A 21,880-nucleotide genomic window follows, 5' to 3' on the forward strand; every position below is an offset into this window, starting at 1 on the left:
GACAACTTTTATTTCTGCTGGTCTAATTATGTTGGTAACCAGTTTATAATTGCAATAGGGCTGTGTCCAGGCACTCCATGTTGCGTCGTGCTTAAGAACAGACCGTAGCCATGGTTTATTGGCCATATACCACAAACCCCTGAGGTGCTTCAATAGGATCTCTGTGGTGTGGATGGTCCCCTGCTCACTGGAGCAAGTGAATACATACACTTACGCCATCTAAATGCCAAGTCAGTTGTGTTGTGGACAGAAGCTTTCGTGTGTGTGTCACTTCCTTGTGCCGTACCCATAGGGCTCTCAAATTCAAATCTCGACCTCGAAGCCAGTCATAAGCTGTGTTCGAATACTCGTACTAACTGTACTATTTGTGTCGTGAATTGAGTATATAGTATGCTTATTGGTCACAGCATGGATATAGTTAATATGCCAAAAGTTCCCGGATGTCGTACTATTCACCAAAATACGAAGTACACACGCAGAGGACACTATTTCTGTACTTTTAGGGCCCACAATGTAATTCTTCAGAAAAAGGGGCGTGGCTTCACAACAGTGCACTTTGCGCTTAAATCAAAGTTTATTTGTCAAATGTGCCAAATACAACAGGTGTAGTAGACCTTACAGTGAAATGCTGACTTACAGGCTCTAACCAATAGTGCAAAAAGGTATTAGGTGAATAATGGGTAGATAAAGAAATAGGCTATGTACAGTAGCGAGGCTATAAAAGTAGCAAGGCTACATACAGACACCAGCTTGTCAGGCTGATTTGAGGTAGTATGTAGATATGGTTAAAGTGACTATGCATATATAATGAACAGAGAGTAGCATTAGCGTAAAAGAGGGGTTGGCGGGTGGTGGGTGGGACCTAATGCAGATAGCCCGGTTAGCCAATGTGTGGGAGCACTGGTTGGTCAGCCCAATTGAGGTAGTATGAACATGAATATATAGTTAAAGTGACTATGCATATATGATAAACAGAGAGTAGTAGCAGCGTAAAAAGCGGAGTGGGGGGGTTAGCCTTCAAAATAAAGGTATGGCATTGTACTATTTGTATTCTTTCTGTCCCCAATTTCTTTTTATTGATTTAAAAAAAAAAAAAAAATTGGTGGGGTCAATGTGTTACAATCTTATCTTAACATAGTTGTGATAGGCTATAGGCCCAGCTGTTACTGGATTTGCTAATGTCTTTTTTACATTTGTTTTTTAGGGGAAAGAAAGCTTTAAACAAGAAGAAGCTGAAACGGCGGCAAAAGTTGAAGTTAAATGTCAAAACAGGAACAAAGGTAAGATACATTTTCTTGGTACAAGAGGGACCTTACCTTGAGTCACTCAATTTTCTCAGAGTAATATAATAGATTCATTGCAAATTTGTTTCTTCAGTTATTTTTGGTCTAAGATGGGCTACTACGACTATTTTGAGAATCTCAAGCTGAGAAGAAAATATATAATATTTTAAATGTTCTTCGAATGCCTCACCTTTATCAAAGCATCTAATTGCAAGGTACAACTAATTTGCTTAACTACACTACCTATGCTATATGCATGCATGGACACAATCTTGCTTAGTTGGTTTCTCCCTCTATCAAATTAACTCTGGTACTTTTTTTGGTATTCTTTTTAGCCAAAAATAGTCACTGAAATGTGTGTACAATGTCACGTATGTGCTGATATGCTATTTCCATATGTTACATGTTCAACACCCTTATGCATACAGTGCATTCAAAGTATTTACACCCCTTTTTCCACATTTTGTTTTTACAGCCTGAATGTAAAATGTATTTAATTGAGATGTTTTGTCACTGGCTGACACTCCAAACTAGAGGTCAACCGATAAATCGGCTGGGCCGATTTCAAGTTTACGTAGTAATCGGCATTTTTGCAGATTATGGCAGATTACATTGCACTTCACGAGGAGACTGTGTGGCAGGCTGACCACCTGTTACGTGAGTGCAGCAAGGAGCCAAGGTAAGTTGCTAGCTAGCATTAAACTTATCTTATAAAAAAACAATCAATCTTCACATAACTAGAGATTAACTACACACGGTTGATGATATTACTAGTTTAACTAGCTTGTCCTGCGTTGCAAATAATCAATGTGGTGCCTGTTAATTTATCATCAAATCACAGCCTACTTTGCCAAACGGGTGATGATTTAACATGTGCATTCATGAAAAAAACACCATCATTGCACCAATGTACCTAACCATAAACATCAATGCCTTTCTTAAAGTCAATACACCTTTCTCAATCAAGTATATATTTTTTTAAACCTACATTTTTTAAAACCTACATATTTAGTTGAAAGAAATTCATGTTAGCAGGCAATATTATTAACTAGGGAAATTGTCACTTCTCTTGCGTTCTGTGCAAGCACTGTCGGGGTATATTAATTTTTTTATTTCACCTTTATTTAACCAGGTAGGCTAGTGGAGAGCAAGTTCTCATTTACAACTGCGACCTGTGGCCAATATAAAGCATAGCAGTGTGAACAGACAAAAACAGAGTTACACATGGAGTAAACAATAAACAAGTCAATAACACAGTAGAAAGAAAAAAAGTCTATATACATTGTGTGCAAAAGGCATGAGGAGGTAGGTGAATAATTTCAATTTTGCATTTTGAAAAATGAATTCCCAAGTTTATAAAGACATTTTGCAGGAGAATGTATTGCTATCTGTCCGCCAATTGAAGCTCAACAGAAGTTGGGTGATGCAACAGGACAGTAGTTCCCAAACGTTGTATTAGAGGTCGACCGATTAATTGGAATGGCCGATTAATTAGGGCAGATTTCAAGTTTTCATAACAATCGGAAATCGGTATTTTTGGACACCGATTGAATTATTATTTTTTTTACACCTTTATTTAAAGATGTAACAGCATTGCGCTAATTATTTAACTAGGCAAGTCAGTTAAGAAGACATTCTTATTTTCAATGACGGCCGAGGAAACGGTGGGTTAACTGCGTTGTTCAGAGGCAGAACGACAGATTTTCACCTCGTCAGCTCCGGGGAACCAATCTTGCAACCTTACAGTTAACTAGTCCTTGTGCACTCCACAAGGAGACTGCCTGTTACGCAAATGCAGTAAGCAAAGGTAAGTTGCTAGCTTGCATTAAACTTATCTTATAAAAAACAATCAATCATAATCACTAGTTAACTACACATGGTTGATATTACTAGATATTATCTAGCGTGTCCTGCGTTGCATATAATCTGACTAAGCATACAAGTATCTAAGTATCTGACTGAGCGGTGGTAGGCAGAAGCAGGTGCGCAAACATTCAATCAAACAGCACTTTAGTGCGTTTGCCAGCAGCTCTTCGTTGTGCGTCAAGCATTGCGCTGTTTATTTTTTATTTATTTCACCTTTATTTAACCAGGTAGGCTAGTTGAGAACAAGTTCTCATTTGCAACTGCGACCTGGCCAAGATAAAGCATAGCAGTGTGAGCAGACAACACAGAGTTACACATGGAATAAACAATTAACAAGTCAATAACACAGTAGAAAACAAAGGGGGGAGTCTATATACAATGTGTGCAAAAGGCATGAGGAGGTAGGCGAATAATTACAATTTTGCAGATTAACACTGGAGTGATAAATGATCAGATGGTCATGTACAGGTAGAGATATTGGTGTGCAAAAGAGCAGAAAAGTAAATAAATAAAAACAGTATGGGGATGAGGTAGGTGAAAATGGGTGGGCTATTTACCAATAGACTATGTACAGCTGCAGCGATCGGTTAGCTGCTCAGATAGCTGATGTTTGAAGTTGGTGAGGGAGATAAGTCTCCAACTTCAGTGATTTAAAAATAAACTTTTAAATTTTTTAAAAATTTTTTAAAAACATTTTTTAATTTTTTAATATATATATATTTTTGCAATTTGTTCCAGTCACGGGCAGCAGAGAACTGGAAGGAAAGGCGGCCAAATGAGGTGTTGGCTTTAGGGATGATCAGTGAGATACACCTGCTGGAGCGCGTCCTACGTGTGGGTGTTGCCATCGTGACCAGTGAACTGAGATAAGGCGGAGCTTTACCTAGCATGGACTTGTAAATGACCTGGAGCCAGTGGGTCTGGTGATGAATATGTAGCGAGGGCCAGCCAACTAGCGCATACAGGTCGCAGTGGTGGGTGGTATAAGGTGCTTTAGTAACAAAACGGATGGCACTGTGATAAACTGCATCCAGTTTGCTGAGTATTGGAAGCTATTTTGTAGATGACATCGCCGAAGTCGAGGATCGGTAGGATAGTCAGTTTTACTAGGGTAAGTTTGGCGGCGTGAGTGAAGGAGGCTTAGTTGCGGAATAGAAAGCCGACTCTAGATTTGATTTTAGATTGGAGATGTTTGATATGAGTCTGGAAGGAGAGTTTACAGTCTAGCCAGACACCTAGGTACTTATAGATGTCCACATATTCTAGGTCGGAACCATCCAGGGTGGTGATGCTAGTCGGGCGTGCGGGTGCAGGCAGCAAATGGTTGAAAAGCATGCATTTGGTTTTACTAGCGTTTAACAGCAGTTGGAGGCCACGGAAGGAGTGTTGTATGGCATTCAAGCTCGTTTGGAGGTTAGATAGCACAGTGTCCAAGGAAGGTCCAGAAGTATACAGAATGGTGTCATCTGCGTAGAGGTGGATCAGGGAATCTCCCGCAGCAAGAGCAACATCATTGATATATACAGAGAAAAGAGTCGGCCCGAGAATTGAACCCTGTGGCACCCCCATAGAGACTGCCAGAGGACCGGACAACATGCCCTCCGATTTGACACACTGAACTCTGTCTGCAAAGTAGTTGGTGAACCAGGCAAGGCAGTCATTAGAAAACCGAGTCTGCAGATAAGAATGTGGTGATTGACAGAGTTGAAAGCCTTGGCCAGGTCAATGAAGACTGCTGCACAGTACTGTCTTTTATCGATGGCGGTTATGATATCGTTTAGTACCTTGAGCGTGGCTGAGGTGCACCCGTGACTGGCTTGGAAACCAGATTGCACAGCGGAGAAGGTATGGTGTGATTCGAGATGGTCAGTGATCTGTTTGTTGACTTGGCTTTCGAAGACCTTAGATAGGCAGGCTAGGATGGATATAGGTCTGTAACAGTTTGGGTCCAGGGTGTCTCCCCCTTTGAAGAGGGGGATGACTGTGGCAGCTTTCCAATCCTTGGGGATCTCAGACGATATGAGAGGTTGAACAGGCTGGTAATAGGGGTTGCGACAATGTTTGCGGATAGTTTCAGAAATAGAGGGTCCAGATTGTCAAGCCCAGCTGATTTGTACAGGTCCAGGTTTTGCAGCTCTTTCAGAACATCTGCTATCTGGATTTGGGTAAAGGAGAAGCTGAGGAGCGAGTAGGGGGGAGCTGTTGGCCAAGGTTGGAGTAGCCAGGAGGAAGGCATGGCCAGCCATTGAGAAATGCAAATATCTGCTTGAAGAAGCTGGCCTTTGCTTTCCTGACTGACTGCGTGTATTGGTTCCTGACTTCCCTGAACAGTTGCATATCGCAGGGACTATTCGATGCTATTGCAGTCCGCCACAGGATGTTTTTGTGCTGGTCGAGGGCAGTCAGGTCTGGAGTGAACCAAGGGCTATATCTGTTGTTAGTTTTGCATTTTTTGAACGGAGCATGCTTATCTAAGATGGTGAGGAAGTTACATTTAAAGATTGACCAGGCATCCTCAACTGATGGGATGAGGTCAATATCCTTCCAGGATACCCGGGCCAGGTCGATTAGAAAGGCCTGCTCGCAGAAGTGTTTTAGGGAGCGTTTGACAGTGATGAGGGGTGGTTGTTTGACTGCGGATCCGTAGCGGATACAGGCAATGAGGCAGTGATCGCTGAGTTCCTGGTTGAAGACAGCGGAGGTGTATTTGGAGGGCCAGTTGGTCAGGATAACGTCTATTAGGGTGCCCTTGTTTACAGATTTAGGGTTGTACCTGGTGGGTTCCTTGATGATTTTTATGAGATTGAGGGCATCTAGCTTAGATTGTAGGACTGCCGGGGTGTTAAGCATATCCCAGTTTAGGTCACCTAACAGAACAATCTCTGAAGCTAGATGGGTGGCGATCAATTCACAAATGGTGTCCAGGGCACAGCTGGGAGCTGAGAGGGGGTCGGTAGCAGGCGGCAACAGTGAGAGACTTATTTCTGGAGAGTCATTTTTTAAATTAGTAGTTTGAACTGTTTGGGTATGGACCTGGAAAGTATGACATTACTTTGCAGGCTATCTCTGCAGTAGACTGCAACTCCTCCCCCTTTGGCAGTTCTAGCTTGATGGAAAATGTTATAGTTGGGTATAGTTGGGTATATGCAGCAGTTTGGGCTGCCTGGCTTGTTGCGAACTGTGTGAAGACCATTTCTTCCTAACAAAGACTAATTTGCCAGAATTTTACGTAATTATGACAACATTGAAGGTTGTTCACTGTAACAGACTTAGACTAGCGGATGCCACCCGTTCGGTAAAATAAGGAACGGTTCTGTATTTCACTGAAAGAAAAAATGTTTTGTTTTCGAAATGATAGTTGCTGGATTTAACCATATGAATGACCTAAGGCTCGTATTTCTGTGTTTATTATAATTAAGTCTATGATTTGATAGAGCAGTCTGAGTGGTGGTAGGCAGCAGCAGTCTCGTAAGCATTCATTCAAACAGCACTTTCCTGTGTTTGCAGCAGCTCTTCGCAATGCTTGAAGCACATCGCTGTTTGACTTCAAGCCAATCAACACCCAAGATTAGGCTGGCAATACTATAATGCCTATAAGAACATCCAATAGTCAAAGGTATCTGAAATACAAATGGTATAGAAAGAAATAGTCCTATAATAACTAAAACCTCTTACCTGGGAATATTGAAGATTCATGTTAAAAGGAACCACCAGGTTTCAAATGTTCTCATGTTCTGAGCAAGGAACTGAAACGTTCGCTTTTTTACATGGCACATATTGCACCTTTACTTTCTTCTTCAACACTTTGTTTTTGCATTATTTAAACCAAATTGAACATGTTTCATTATTTGAGACTAAATAGATTTTTATTGATGTATTATATTAAGTTACAATAATACTGAATGAACACTTATTTTAATTGCCAATATTATATATATATATATATGTCTGATTTAAGTATCGGCTTTTTTTGGTCCTCCAATAATTGGTATCGGCGTTGAAAAATCATAATCGGTCGACCTCTACTCCGTACCCCATAATGTCAGTGGAATTATAAAAAATGTTAAGTAATTTTTTAAATATTTTTTATAAAAAGCTGAAATGTCTTGTAAGTATTCAACCCCTTATGGCAAGCCTAAATAAATTCAGTACTAAACATTAGTCACATACAGTGCCTTGCGAAAGTATTCGGCCCCCTTGAACTTTCAAATCCGGCTTTAAACTTCTTCACAACAGTATCTCGGACCTGCCTGGTGTGTTCCTTGTTCTTCATGATGCTCTCTGCGCTTTTAACGGACCTCTGAGACTATCAGAGTGCAGGTGCATTTATACGGAGACTTGATTACACACAGGTGGATTGTATTTATCATCATTAGTCATTTAGGTCAACATTGAGAGATCATTCAGAGATCCTCACTGAACTTCTGGAGAGAGTTTGCTGCACTGAAAGTAAAGGGGCTGAATAATTTTGCATGCCCAATTTTTCAGTTTTTGATTTGTTAAAAAAGTTTGAAATGTCCAATAAATGTTGTTCCACTTCATGATTGTGTCCCACTTGTTGTTGATTCTTCACAAAAAAATACAGTTTTATATCTTTGTTTGAAGCCTGAAATGTGGCAAAAGGTCGCAAAGTTCAAGGGGGCCGAATACTTTCGCAAGGCACTGTAAGTTGCATGGACTCACTCTGTATTATAATAAAAATAATAATAAAGGGGTTAACATGAGTTTTGAATGACTACCTCATCTCTGTACCCCACACATACAATTATCTGAAAGGTCCCTCAATCGAGCAGTGAAATTCAAACACAGATTCACCAAATAAAATTGTATTTGTGACATGCGCCGAATACAACAGGTGAAATGCTTACTTTACAATCCCTTAACGTGACAATGAAGAAAATGCCAGAGAGGAGTTATTGTGACAGGGTAAGAACACAAAGCGTTGTTTTTTCCTAGGGGACCCAATAATCTTTAGCTTCATCTGTTTTCTCTTAGCTACTTCATGTAGTTTACATATTCATGCTTTGCGTGTTACTCTTTGATTTAGAAGATACTGTTGCACGAACATGCTGATATTGGTCTACACCATCACTGGTGTATATCAAGCTGTATAGCTACCGTAATTACATTTGGTCAGTACATTTATTAGCTAGCTAGCCGACCAGCTAACTACCAATTAGAATTAGTTGCTAACAAGGTTTATGCCCATCTTGCAAAACCTCCCTGGTCTGTGTGGTTGAATCTGTGCTTAAAATACACTGCTCAACTGAGGGACCCTACAGGTGTGTGTGGCATACAGAGATAGTCATTCAAATATCATGTAAACACTTATTGCAGACGGAGTGAGTCCATGCAAGACATGTGACTTACAGCACCAGTCAAGTTTGGACACACCTATTCATTAAAGGGTTTTTCTTTATTTTGACCATTTTCTCCATTGTGGAATAATAGTGAAGACATCAAAACTATGGAATCATGTAATAACCCCAAAAAATGTTAAACAAATCAAAGTATATTTTAGATTCTTCAAAGTAGGCACCCTTTGCTTTGATGACAGCTTTGGATACTCTTTGCATTCTATTCAACCTGCTTCATGAGGTAGTCCCCTGAAATCCATTGTTAAAAGTTAATTTGTAGAATTTATTTCCTTAATATGTTTGAGCCAATCAGTTGTGCTGTGACAAGGTAGGGTTGGTATACAGAAGATATCCCTATTTGGTAAAAGTCCAAGTCCATATTATGGCAAGAACAGCTCAAATAAACAAAGAGAAACGACAGTCCATCATTACTTTGTCATAGGGCTGGGCGATATGGCCAAAATCTCATATCACGATATAGGTCATTTCCTATCCCGATAACGATTAATATCACGATATAGCACATTTTCTGTAAATTAAATTTATAAATGACCACATGTAAAGGCCTATTTTTTTTATTACATTTTGAATTCTACTTAACAAATAAGGTACTTACTGATATTTGACTATTTATTTTATTTAGAACCTGTGCAAGTGTTCAATTAAGCATGTAACAAAATATGAATGTATAAATTCTAAAAAGGTAAATAAAAAAAAAACACTTCAACTATAGTTCCAAACAAAATAAATATAGGCTTAAAATATATATTTTTGGGGGCTTGCCTGTTTTGCATGTTTTGGCATTAATACGTGTCACATATCAATTTGCATTTGGTACCTTGGGTTGAGTGTTAGCAACAACTCACGAAACCCGCGTTTCTCAACGGTGTAAATTGGGGCCATGTCTTTACAGTTTTTACGGCAGCTGTTATCACCTTCCATCTTCGTGATTTGTTGCCATATGGTGTGCCGCGGGCAAAAGCAAAGTTTGATTCGGGTTTGTTTTGAGCACTTGACTGTACTTTTTTGGGTCTCATTCGTAGGCTCTCTCCGTTAGGTTCCAAATTATTCTTGTGTAGGTGGTAAAATAGGTTAGTGGTGTTTGTTGTCAGGACAAAAATAGTAAAAATAGAGAAACCCTGGACACACCTCATTCAACATTTTTGACTAGTACTGTAATTAAATGTATGCTCCTGAATTTATTTAGGCTTTCCGTAACAAAGGGATTGAATCAACACCATTTGAAGCTTTTTATTTAATTTGTAAAACATTCTAAACATTTTATCTTTATTAGGAACCCCAAGGCAGCAGCTACTCTTCCTGGGTTCCAAACACATTAATTCACATACGTCACACAAAACCAAAGATAAAACAGTACATCATAGAACATTATTACACCAGTGCATATTTACAATACAAAATGTACAATACCACCGTACAACAATATTACTGTGTGTGTGTGTCAGTCCCTGCTGTTTCGTAAGGTGTTATTTAAAAAAATCTGTTTTCTGTATTTGTATCTGTTTGACATTATGGGGTATTGTGTGTGTGTGTGTGTGTGTGTGTGTGTAGGCCAGTGAAACACAATCTCAGTTTAATCCATTTTAAATTCCAGCTGTAACACAACAAAAGGTGGATAAAGTTTAGGTGTGTGAATACTTTCTGAAGGCACCTTACATACCTTTTTACATGAGGAAGGATCAACAACATAAATTACAGAGTGAAAAGAAGTTAGAATACAAATATTCCAAAACATGCATTAATTTTCCAGGCACTGAAGTAATACTACAAAAAATGGGGCAAAGAAATAAACTTTTTGTACGGAATACAAATTATGTTTGTGGCACAGGCAAAATCCTAGAAGAGAAACTTAGTTCAGTTGGCTTTCCAACAGACACTGGGAAACAAATGCATCTTTCATCAGGACAATTACCGAAAACACAAATATACAGCCATGGCCAAAAGTTTTGAATGACACAAATATACATTTTCACAGTCTGCTGCCTCAGATGCCAATTTGCATATACTCCAGAATGCTTTGAAGCGTGATCAGATGAATTGCAAAGTCCCGCTTTGCCATGCAAATGAACTGAATCCACGAAAAACATTTCCACTGCATTTCAGCCCTGCCACAAAAGAACCAGCTGACATCATCAGCGATTCTCTCGTTAACTTCAAATCAAATTTTATTTGTGACATACACATGGTTAGCAGATGTTAGTGCGAGTGTAGCGAAATGCTTGTGCTTCTAGTTCCGACAATGCAGTAATACCCAACAAGTAATCTAGCTAACAATTCCAAAACTACTACCTTATAGACACAAGTGTAAGGGGATAAAGAATATGTACATAAGATATATGAATGAGTGATGGTACAGAGCGGCATAGGCAAGATACAGTAGATGGTATTGAGTGCAGTATATACATATGAGATGAGTATGTAAACAAAGTGGCATAGTTAAAGTGGCTAGTGATGCATGTATTACATAAGGATGCAGTAGATGATATAGAGTACAGTGTATACATATGAGATGAATGATGTACGGTATGTAAACATTATATTAGGTAGCATTGTTTAAATTGGCTAGTGATATATTTTACATCATTTCCCATCAATTCCCATTATTAAAGTGGCTGGAGTTGAGTCAGTGTGTTGGCAGCAGCCACTCAATGTTAGTGGTGGCTGTTTAACAGTCTGATGGCCTTGAGATAGAAGCTGTTTTTCAGTCTCTCGGTCCCAGCTTTGATGCACCTGTACTGACCTCGCCTTCTGGATGATAGCGGGGTGAACAGGCAGTGGCTCGGGTGGTTGTTGTCCTTGATGATCTTTATGGCCTTCCTGTGACATCGGGTGGTGTAGGTGTCCTGGAGGGCAGGTAGTTTGCCCCCGGTGATGCGTTGTGCAGACCTCACTACCCTCTGGAGAGCCTTACGGTTGTGGGCGGAGCAGTTGCCGTACCAGGCGGTGATATAGCCCGACAGGATACTCTCCATTGTGCATCTGTAGAAGTTTGTGTGCTTTTGGTGACAAGCCGAATTTCTTCAGCCTCCTGAGGTTGAAGAGGCTGCTGCGCCTTCTTCACGATGCTGTCTGTGTGGGTGGACCAATTCAGTTTGTCTGTGATGTGTACGCCGAGGAACTTAAAACTTACTACCCTCTCCACTACTGTTCCATCGATGTGGATAGGGGGGTGTTCCCTCTGCTGTTTCCTGAAGTCCACAATCATCTCCTTAGTTTTGTTGACGTTGAGTGTGAGGTTGTTTTCCAGACACCACACTCCGAGGGCCCTCACCTCCTCCCTGTAGGCCGTCTCGTCGTTGTTGGGAACAAGCCTACCACTGTTGTGTCGTCCGCAAACTTGATGATTGAGTTGGAGGCGTGCGTGGCCACGCAGTCGTGGGTGAACAGGGAGTACAGGAGAGGGCTCAGAACGCACCCTAGTGGGGCCCCAGTGTTGAGGATCAGCGGGGTGGAGATGTTGTTGCCTACCCTCACCACCTGGGGGCGGCCCGTCAGGAAGTCCAGTACCCAGTTGCACAGGGCGGGGTCGAGACCCAGGGTCTCGAGCTTGATGACGAGCTTGGAGGACACTATGGTGTTAAATGCCGAGCTGTAGTCGATGAACAGCATTCTCACATAGGTATTCCTCTTATCCAGATGGGTTAGGGCAGTGTGGTTGAGATTGCATCGTCTGTGGACCTATTTGGGCGGTAAGCAAATTGGAGTGGGTCTAGGGTGTCAGGTAGGGTGGAGGTGATATGGTCCACAAAAGTACCAGCTGACATCATCAGTGATTCTCTCGTTAACTTCTTATGGCTGCAATCCCATTAACGGGAGCGATATGACAACAGCCAGTCAAAGTGTAGGGCGCCAATTTCAAAACATCAACAATCTCATAATTAAAATTCCTCAAACATACATGTATCTCATACCATTTTAACCTGTTGATCCTACCCCCTACTTTTTCGAACATTCTGTTAAAAATCACGTTTCTAAAACTGGTTAATTCACCGCTGTGACTATAACAGAGCGTCTGTTTCATCGAAAAGCGCAAGAAAAACTGATCACTGAAAACTGAAAAAAATATCCATGCGCCACTTGCATGTATTGTTCAAGGGGCACGAAATTAAATGGGGCAGAGATTGCAAGTCCTACAGCTTCCACACGATGTCACCACTCTTGTCAATTGCCTTCTCGTTGTTTCTTGGTCAAACGAGTTAGAGAGACCACTTTCCATCCGGTCTCCGACAGGACGTTATGGAAGAGAGATTTTGGAAGATGATTTGAAGACGTGGAGCTATTGAATACACATCGCCTCGTGATCAATTTGATAGATTATTAACGTTTACTAATACCTAAATTTGTATTACAAAAGTATTTCAAAGTGTTTTGTGAAAGTTTATCGTCGACTTTAATTTAAAAAAATGACGTAGCGTTTTGAAACGGTCTTTTTTTCTGAATCACACAGTTTCCATAGATGGATATTTTGGGTATATATGGACCGATTTAATCGGAAAAAAAGACTAAATAGTGATGTTTATGGGACATATTGGAGTGCCAACAAAGAAGCTCGTCCAAGGTAATGAAAGTTTTATATTTTATTTCTGCTATTTGTGTAGCGCCGGCTACGCTAATTTTTTTGTTTACGTCGCCTTCAGGTATTTCTGGGTGTTGCATGCTATCAGATAATAGCTTCTCATGCTTTCGCCGAAAAGCATTTTAATAATCTGACTTGTTGGCTAGATTCACAACAAGTGTAGCTTTAATTCAGTGCCCTGCATGTGTGTTTTGATGAACGTTTGAGTTTTAACTAGTGCTATTAGCATTTGGCGTAGCGCATTTGCATTTCCAGATGCCTAGATGGGACGTCTGCGTCTCAGGTCGACGTAAGAGGTTAAAGCTATTCTCGTTGTTAATCCCACCAGTGTCCAATTTCAAATATGCTTTACAGCAAAAGCACCACAAACAATTATGTTAGGTCACCACATAGCCAGAGAAAAACACTGCAGTTTTTCCAGCCAAAGATTTTCCAGCCAGAGTCACAACCACACACAGAGATAAAATTAATCACTATCCTTTGATGATCTTCATCAGATGACACTCATAGGACTTCATGTTACACAATACATGTATGTTTTGTTTGATAAAGTTAATATTTATCAAAGTATGAGTTTACATTGGCGTGTTACATTCACTAGTTCCAAAAACATCCAGTGATTTTGCATAGCCACATCATTCAACAGAAACTCATCATAAATATAGATGATAATACAAGTTAAACACATGGAATTATAGTTATACCTCTCCTTAATGCAACTGCTGTGTCAGATTTCCAAAAAAGAAATTACATGATAAATATTCCCTTTGATGATCTACATCAGAAAGCACTCCAGGAATCCCAGGTCCACAATAAATGTTTGTTTTGTTCGATAATATCCGTTATTTATGTCCAAATACCTTCTTTTGTTAGCGTGTTTGGTATACATATCCAAACGCTCATTCTGGTCAGCGTTACATCGGACAAAAACTTAAGTTAAATTACATGTCGAAGAAACATTTCAAACTAAGTACAGAAACAATCATTAGGATTTTTAACATAAAGCTTCAATAAAGTTCCAACCGGAGTATTCCTTCGTGTCTTCATGATCAATGGAACGCAAGTGGGTACCATGAGGAATAAGCGTGATCAGAAAATGGCTGCTTGATAGACGCCTGATACATTCTGCTCTCATTCACTCCAACGTAGAAGTCTCATTCAAATTTCTATTGATGGTTGACATCTAGTTGAACCCATAGGCAGTGCAACATCATTAATATCTCAAGGGGATTTCATTGGGGACTCTGGTGAATACATACAAAGCTCAGATTTCTCACTTCCTGTTTTGATTTCTCCTCCTTTGCCTGCCATATGAGTTCTGTTATACTCAGACATCATTCAAACAATTTTAGGAACTTTAGTGTTTTCTATCCAATACTACTAATAATATGCATATATTAGCAACTGAGACTGAGGAGCAGGCTTTTTACTTTGGGCAACTTATTCATCCAAGCTACTCAATACTGCCCCCCCAGCCATAAGAAGTTAACACATGTGAGTGTTGATGAGGACAAGGCTGGAGATCACCCTGTCATGCTGATTGTGTTCGAATAACAGACTGGAAGCTTCAAAAGGAGGGTGGTGCTTGGAATCATTGTTCTTCTTCTGTCAACCATGGTTACCTGGAAGGAAACACGTGCCGTCATCATTGCTTTGCACAAAAAGGGCTTCACACGCAAGGATATTGCTGCCAGTAAGATTGCACCTAAATCAAACATTTATCGGATCATCAAGAACGGTTCAGTTGTTGTGAAGAAGGTTTCAGGGCACCCAAGAAAGTCAAGCAACCGCCAGGAACGTCTCCTAAAGTTGATTCAGCTGCTGGATCAGGGCACCACCAGTACAGAGCTTGCTCAGGAATGGCAACAGACAGGTGAGTGCATCTGCACACACAGTGAGGCGAAGACTTTTGGAGGATGGCCTGGTGTCAAGAAGGGCAGCAAAGAAACCACTTCTCTCCAGGAAAAGCATCATGGACAGACTGATATTGGACTGCTTAGGATTGGGGTAAAGTAATTTTCTCTGAATCCACTTTCCGATTGTTTGGGGCATCCGGAATAAAGCTTGTCCGGAGAAGACAAGGTGAGCGCTACCATCAGTCCTGTGTCATGCCAACAGTAAATCATCCTGAGACCATTCATGTGTGGGGTTGCTTCTCAGCCAAGAAGGGAGTGGGCTCACTCTCAATTTTGCCTAAGAACACAGCCATGAATAAAGAATGGTACCAACACATCCTCCGAAAGCAACTTCTCCCAAACATCCAGGAACAGTTTGGTGACGAACAATGCCTCTTCCAGCATGATGGAGCACCTTGCCATAAGGCAAAAGCGATAACTAAGTGGCTCAGGGAACAAAACATCGATATTTTGGGTCCATGGCCAGGAAACTCCCCAGACCTTAATCCCATTGAGAACGTGTGGTCAATCCTCAAGAGGCTGGTGGACAAACAAACCCCCACAAATTCTGACAAACTCCAAGCATTGATTATGCAAGAATGGGCTGCCATCAGTCAGGATGTGGCCCAGAAGTTAATTGACAGCATGCCAGGGCAGATTGAAGAGGTCTTGAAAAAGAAGGATCAACAGTGCAAATATTGACTCTTTGCATCAACTTCATGTAATTGCCACTAAAAGCCGTTGACACTTATGAAATGCTTGTAATTTTACTTCAGTATTCCATAGTAACATCTGACAAAAATATTTAAAGACACTGAAGCAGCGAACTTTGGAAATTAATATTTGTGTCATTCAACTTTTTTGCCACGACTGTATACTGGAATTCCTTACCATAACGACATTGAATCTTCCTGAGTGGCCTAGTTACAGTTAGACGTATATTGGCTTGAAAATCTATTGCAAGACTTAAATGTCTATCTTAAGTTGGTTGTCGAACATTGCATTTATTAGAGCTAGAATTTTTGTAAAGAATAATGGACAAATATTGTACAATCCAGGTGTGACAGCTCTTAGAGACTTACCCAGAAAGAAAGACTCACAGCTGTAATTGATGCCACAGGAGATTGTATTGACTCTGGGTTGAAAAGTTATCTAATCAATTTATTTCAGTGTTTTATTTTCTACTTTCTTCCAGAGTTTCTACTTTGTCACAGAATGTGGAAGAAGTCAAGGGGTGTGAATACTTTCTAAAGGCACTTTAAATTGAGAGAATACATGCATTAAAAGCATTTATTTGATTGACAAGGAGAAGTTTGATGTCGGACAACAATAGAATGTTCATGATTTAATGCGTGCCAGGCCGCCTCGGCATTACGGCTACATTTCTACTATGCCGTAGGCAAAACTTTACTGACTATGTCGTTTGGTGGAAATAAGTTTAGACTTTGATACTGGCAACACCTTTCAGATATAAAGAAATGTTGAAAAAAGTTATGTAATGGTTTGATGAGAATTGCTGCTCGCATGGCATTCTTCCAAACTGTCTACTGTGAGATTTCCGGTATTAGAGGTGTGCAGGCAGAAAGTAGCTTTGCCGAAGCCACTGTAAGTGAAGCTAATGGGAACACAAAAAATAGAATATCTGCTGACTGATGAGACCGACACGGGTTACAAGTGTAGTTAATCTGAACGGGCCCTAAAACAAAGTAGAGCTGTAGGTTAGGCCTACACAGCAGACAGGTTGTGTACAAAATGGCACTTTTTTCCCTTCCCTACATAGTGCACTACTTCTGACTAGGGCCATTTGGGAGGTAACACATCCCATTTTTCTTTAAGATACAGTACTACACTGGGGCAAACCCTGTATTTGCAGCAGTATGAACATCACCCTGCTGAGACATGTTAGTCAGGGTAGGGGTAAGCTATAGCCTAGTCTTCCCTGGTGCTTTTGGTGCCCACCTGCCTGCATTGTTACCATTGCCAAGTGGGCAAAAAAATCTTCCGCCGACAGATTGTCCTGACTACAGCTCGAATCCTCTTAAAGTGAATTAAGCATCTCTTTAGCTCTAGGATCAGTGAGAGTGAGTTCCCAACACGCTCCTCTCTCAATCTAATTTGATTAGAAAATAGAAAAGTTACACTATTTCTGTCTCCACTCCTCCTTTTCCTCCTCTTTTAGTGCTCCTTTCCCAAACAGCCATTTTCTCTCTGTTTTGAAGCCTTATTGGCATATTATAACCTTATTTCTCTGGTAAATAGTGCTAAGCTCTTTACACAGGCACAGCGTGTCCCTTGCTGAATGCCTTAGCTATGCTGCCGGGAGTGTTACCCGCCCTGAGGAAAGAAGTGGATAACTGTCCCTGGTGTTGTACACTGAAATGAAGGACTGCTCCTTCCTAAATGTATGACATCACTGTCCGTCAGTAGCTTCGATGCCAGAAACATGACAACGCAGCAAGGCAAGGGGAAAACAATCAATAGCATGAAACATTCTCCATCCGGAGGTTGGAGGACTGCGTAGTAACCCTATACCAGGCCTGGGCAATTATTTTCCATGGAGGGCCACATTAGAATATATTTTTGCCATCGCTGGCCAGAATCATATTACAGGATTACACATCATGTGTATGACTGTGTTGACAGATATATCTACTGTAAATCACATCCAGATATGCTACTTTTTAAATGCACAGAAATAAACCACATCCATGTTCTCCTTTTTGGTAGGTATTTTCATTATTAAACATACAGTGAACTACACGGAAGAGAAAAGTACACTGCATTCAGCACCACGGACAGAATTCTAGTTAACAGAATTATGCACAAAAACACAAAGAGGAGGAGCTCAACATTTATATTTAAACTACTCAATCAGTGTGAGGAGTGATGTATCTGATGGGCATTGACTAGAGCAGTGAACTCCGGTATAGTTTCTGACGTCGCTATGCGCTGAGAGGTGAGATTCAGTAAGAGATGATCTGTGCCTTGACTTGTTATATTTCATCACTGAAAATGTGTGTTCACGTATATAGTTTGACCCACACAGTATGAACATCTTCTGAGCATGACTCCTAATCTTTGGAAAGTTTAGTTAATTGAGAGATGCATAGAACCTCGTCAGTGACATTTGTTTTGAATAGTTATCCAATCACTGCATTAGACAAAAGATTGATAAGCTCAAGTTGCAGGTCAGTGGGAGTGTTCGCCACACTGAAGGTGAAAGGAGAGGAATCCAACAGCATGTCATTTTCCAACACTTTGAAATCTTCAAAATGACGTGAAGCCACCATTCAAAGCACGCAGCAGCCATGGGTACTTCATTTGTAAACCGCTTGCGTCATGATTTCCGTCTCATTCAACTTTGGACGAAGCGTTCGTGGTAATTACACACACACACAATAAACGTTTATCCAGTCATGGTTGGTTTCATTGCAATCCTCTGGTTGTTACTAACACAACCATACTTGATGGTTCTTTTCCCGGGACGTATTGACCAAAACAAACCGATTTGAAGACACCAATCGATGACCTCATTGCGTACCAATGGTAGGACCGGTCTATCGTCGATTGACTATTTTGGCCCAATGACCACTGATCATCTTGGAATCTAGCTTGGAAGATGGCCAATGAGTTGAGGTGAACGACAATATGTAATGGTTATACGTTTGAAGACCAGCCTTTGTCGTAAACGTTGGCGTAAAAGAGGTTAATTCGCCATTGCAAATCCTACTTGACGGAGCCACGAGTGTTACGCATAGCAGTACAGATTCAATAGCATTTTCAACAAGTTCATATATTTAAATTATGGCAAATAAATCAGGAAAAACTAAAACAAAGTCTAGGTATACAGATTTAACCCAAATTCTAGAGGAAGTCTATAGACAGCGAGACCGAGTTGCTTCAGGAAGATGAATCTTTCAGCGAAGCTACATTTAAATCACATTTCCACAAAATTGAGTGTTTCTTTTCAAATGATACCAAGAATATGCATATCCTTGCCTCTGGGCCTGAGCTACAGGCAGTTAGATAAGGGTACGTCTTTAGGTGGAAATTGAGAAGAAGGAGGTGGGGGGGTACCCCAAAGAAGTTAAGGCTTCTGGTTCTGTCTGTTACTTTCTGCTTTGTTCAGTGTCCTTGATTCGAAAGTGATCAACTTCTCCACCAGAAGGCACTATATGGGACACGACTGATCTTAACCTGAGAATTTGGCCCGTGTTGTTTTTTTTGCCCCTCAAGTTTTCTGAGCAAAATTTATTTTTATTTTTTTACAATGAAGACTGTGGAAACATCAGATCCAATTTTGATTTTAGTTTTGGAAATCTGTTCCCAAGTATTCCCATGCATAATAGAGACATGATGGTATACAAATGTAATCTCAGCCCAGTCAAAGCACTTCTCTGTGCTGGCACCAGCTTACCCCTGAAGCTAGGACAGCGGAGTACCTGCCCATCTTCCGAAAACATCTGACACCCTACCTCTTCAAGAGTATCTTAAATAATTCCAAAGCAGCACTTACTAAAATTACTGAGATATGTTGGTCCCGCCTAGCTATCTTAAGATGAATGCACTTTAATTTGCTGTGGATAAGAGTCTGCTAAATGACTAAAATGCCAATGTAAGTAAGATTTGAAATTATTATGTTTTAGTCAAAATATTTCTGTTTGGGCTTCTTGCGGTCAATTTTCAGTCTGGAAATGATTTGGAATTATGTTCCGGCCCCCCGAACATCTGCTAAAAATAAATATGCTTGATGATCCCTGCCATATTTGTATTTTTGTATTTATTAAGGATCCCCAGTAGCCAAGGCAGCAGCCACTCTTCCTCGGGTCTAGCAACATTAAGGCAGTTATATACAATTAAAAATATTACATTACATAACACTTTTCACAACACGTGTGCCCTCAAGCCACTTTTCTAGAACCACATATCTATAATACAAAATCCAAGTGCGTGTAGAGTGCGTATGTCTGTGTAAGGGCTGACCCCAATTAGTCGATTCTTTGGTCATTAGGCTGTTTGCCCCGAGATTAAGTCGGGCAGTAAAAAATTGCATGCATGCATACATACATACAGTAAGGAAAAAAAGTATTTAGTCAGCCACCAATTGTGCAAGTTCTCCCACTTAATTACAGGCCTCTCTCATCCTTTTTTCATCATAGGTACACTTCAACTATGACAGACAAAATGTGAAAAACCATCCAGAAAATCACATTGTAGGATTTTTTAAATGAATTTATTTGCAAATTATGGTGGAGTATTTGGTCACCTACAAACAAGCAAGATTTCTGGCTCTCACAGACCTGTAACTTCTTCTTTAAGAGGCTCCTCTGTCCTCCACTCGTTACCTGTATTCATGGCACCTGTTTGAACTTGTTATCAGTATAAAAGACACCTGTCCACAACCTCAAACAGTTACAATCCAAACTCCACTATGGCCAAGACCAACGAGCTGTCAAAGGACACCAGAAACAAAATTGTAGACCTGCACCAGGCTGGGAAGACTGAATCTGCAATAGGTAAGCAGCTTGGTCTGAAGAAATCAACTGTGGGAGCAATTATTAGGAAATGGAAGACATACAAGACCACTGATAATCTCCCTCGATCTGGGGCTCCACGCAAGATCTCACCCCGGGGTCAAAAGGATCACAAGAACGGTGACTTAGTGAGACTCACACGGTGGGACCTAGTGAATGACCTGCAGAGAGCTGGGACCTGAGTAACAAAGCCTACCATCAGTAACACACTACACCACCAGGGACTCAAATCCTGCAGTGCCAGACGTGTCCCCCTACTTAAGCCAGTACCTGTCCAGGCCCGTCTGAAGTTTGAGCATTTAGATGATCCAGAAGAAGATTGGGAGAATGCCATATGGTCAGATGAAACCAAAATATAACTTTTTGGTAAAAACTCAACTCGTCGTGTTTGGAGGACACAGAATGCTGAGTTGCATCCAAAGAACACCATACCTACTGTGAAGCATGGGGGTGGAAACATCATGCTTTGTGGCTGTTTTTCTGCAAAGGGACCAGGACGACTGATCCGTGTAAAGGAAAGAATGAATGGGGCCATTTAATCGTGAGATTTTGAGTGAAAACCTCCTTCCATCAGCAAGGGCGTTGAAGATGAAACGTGGCTGGGTCTTTCAGCATGACAATGATCCCAAACCCGCCGCCCGGGCAACAAAGGAGTGGCTTCGTAAGAAGCATTTCAAGGTCCTGGAGTGGCCTAGCCAGTCTCCAGATCTTAACCCCATAGAAAATCTTTGGAGGGAGTTGAAAGTCCGTGTGGCCCAGCAACAGCCCCAAAACATCAGAGGAGATCTGCATGGAGGAATGGGCCAAAATAACAGCAACAGTGTGTGTGAACCTTGTGAAGACTTACAGAAAACGTTTGACCTCTGTCATTGCCAACAAAGGGTATATAACAAAGTATTGAGAAACGTTTGTTATTGACCAAATACTTATTTTCCACCATAATTCGCAAATAAATTAATTAAAAATCCTACAATGTGATTTTTCTGGATTTGTTTTTCTCATTTTGTCTGTCATAGTTGAAGTGTACCTATAATAAATTACAGGCCTCATCTTTTTAAGTGGGAGAACTTGCACAATTGGTGGCTGACTAAATACTTTTTTGCCCCACTGTACATCCAGTACCTGTCAAAAGTTTGGACACACCTACTCATTCAAGTGCTCAGCATGTGGGAACTCCTTCAAGACTGTTGGAAAAGCATTCCAGGTGAAGCTGGTTGAGAGGATGCAAAGTGTGTAAAGCTGTAATCAAGGCAAAGGGTGGCTACTTTTGAAGAATCTCAAATATATAAAATACATTTTGATTTGTTTAACCCTTTTTTTTGGTTACTACATGATTTCATATGTGTTA

At 40.7% G+C, this 21,880-nt stretch overlaps 1 protein-coding gene across 13 annotated transcripts in view; it reads left to right on the forward strand.

Moving 5' to 3' along the window:
- Nucleotides 1-21,880, forward strand: part of mycbp2 (MYC binding protein 2) — a 286,672-nt gene that overhangs the window by 4,013 nt on the left and 260,779 nt on the right. For all 13 annotated transcript variants that reach the window (XM_024388610.2, XM_024388613.2, XM_024388615.2 and 10 more), the window contains exon 2: nucleotides 1,205-1,280. In XM_024388610.2, the coding sequence (XP_024244378.1) occupies nucleotides 1,205-1,280 (76 nt within the window). The remainder of the gene's footprint in view (nucleotides 1-1,204; nucleotides 1,281-21,880) is intronic.

Source organism: Oncorhynchus tshawytscha, linkage group LG26 (genome assembly GCF_018296145.1).
Source record: "Oncorhynchus tshawytscha isolate Ot180627B linkage group LG26, Otsh_v2.0, whole genome shotgun sequence".
In the NCBI taxonomy this organism is placed as follows: domain Eukaryota; kingdom Metazoa; phylum Chordata; class Actinopteri; order Salmoniformes; family Salmonidae; genus Oncorhynchus; species Oncorhynchus tshawytscha.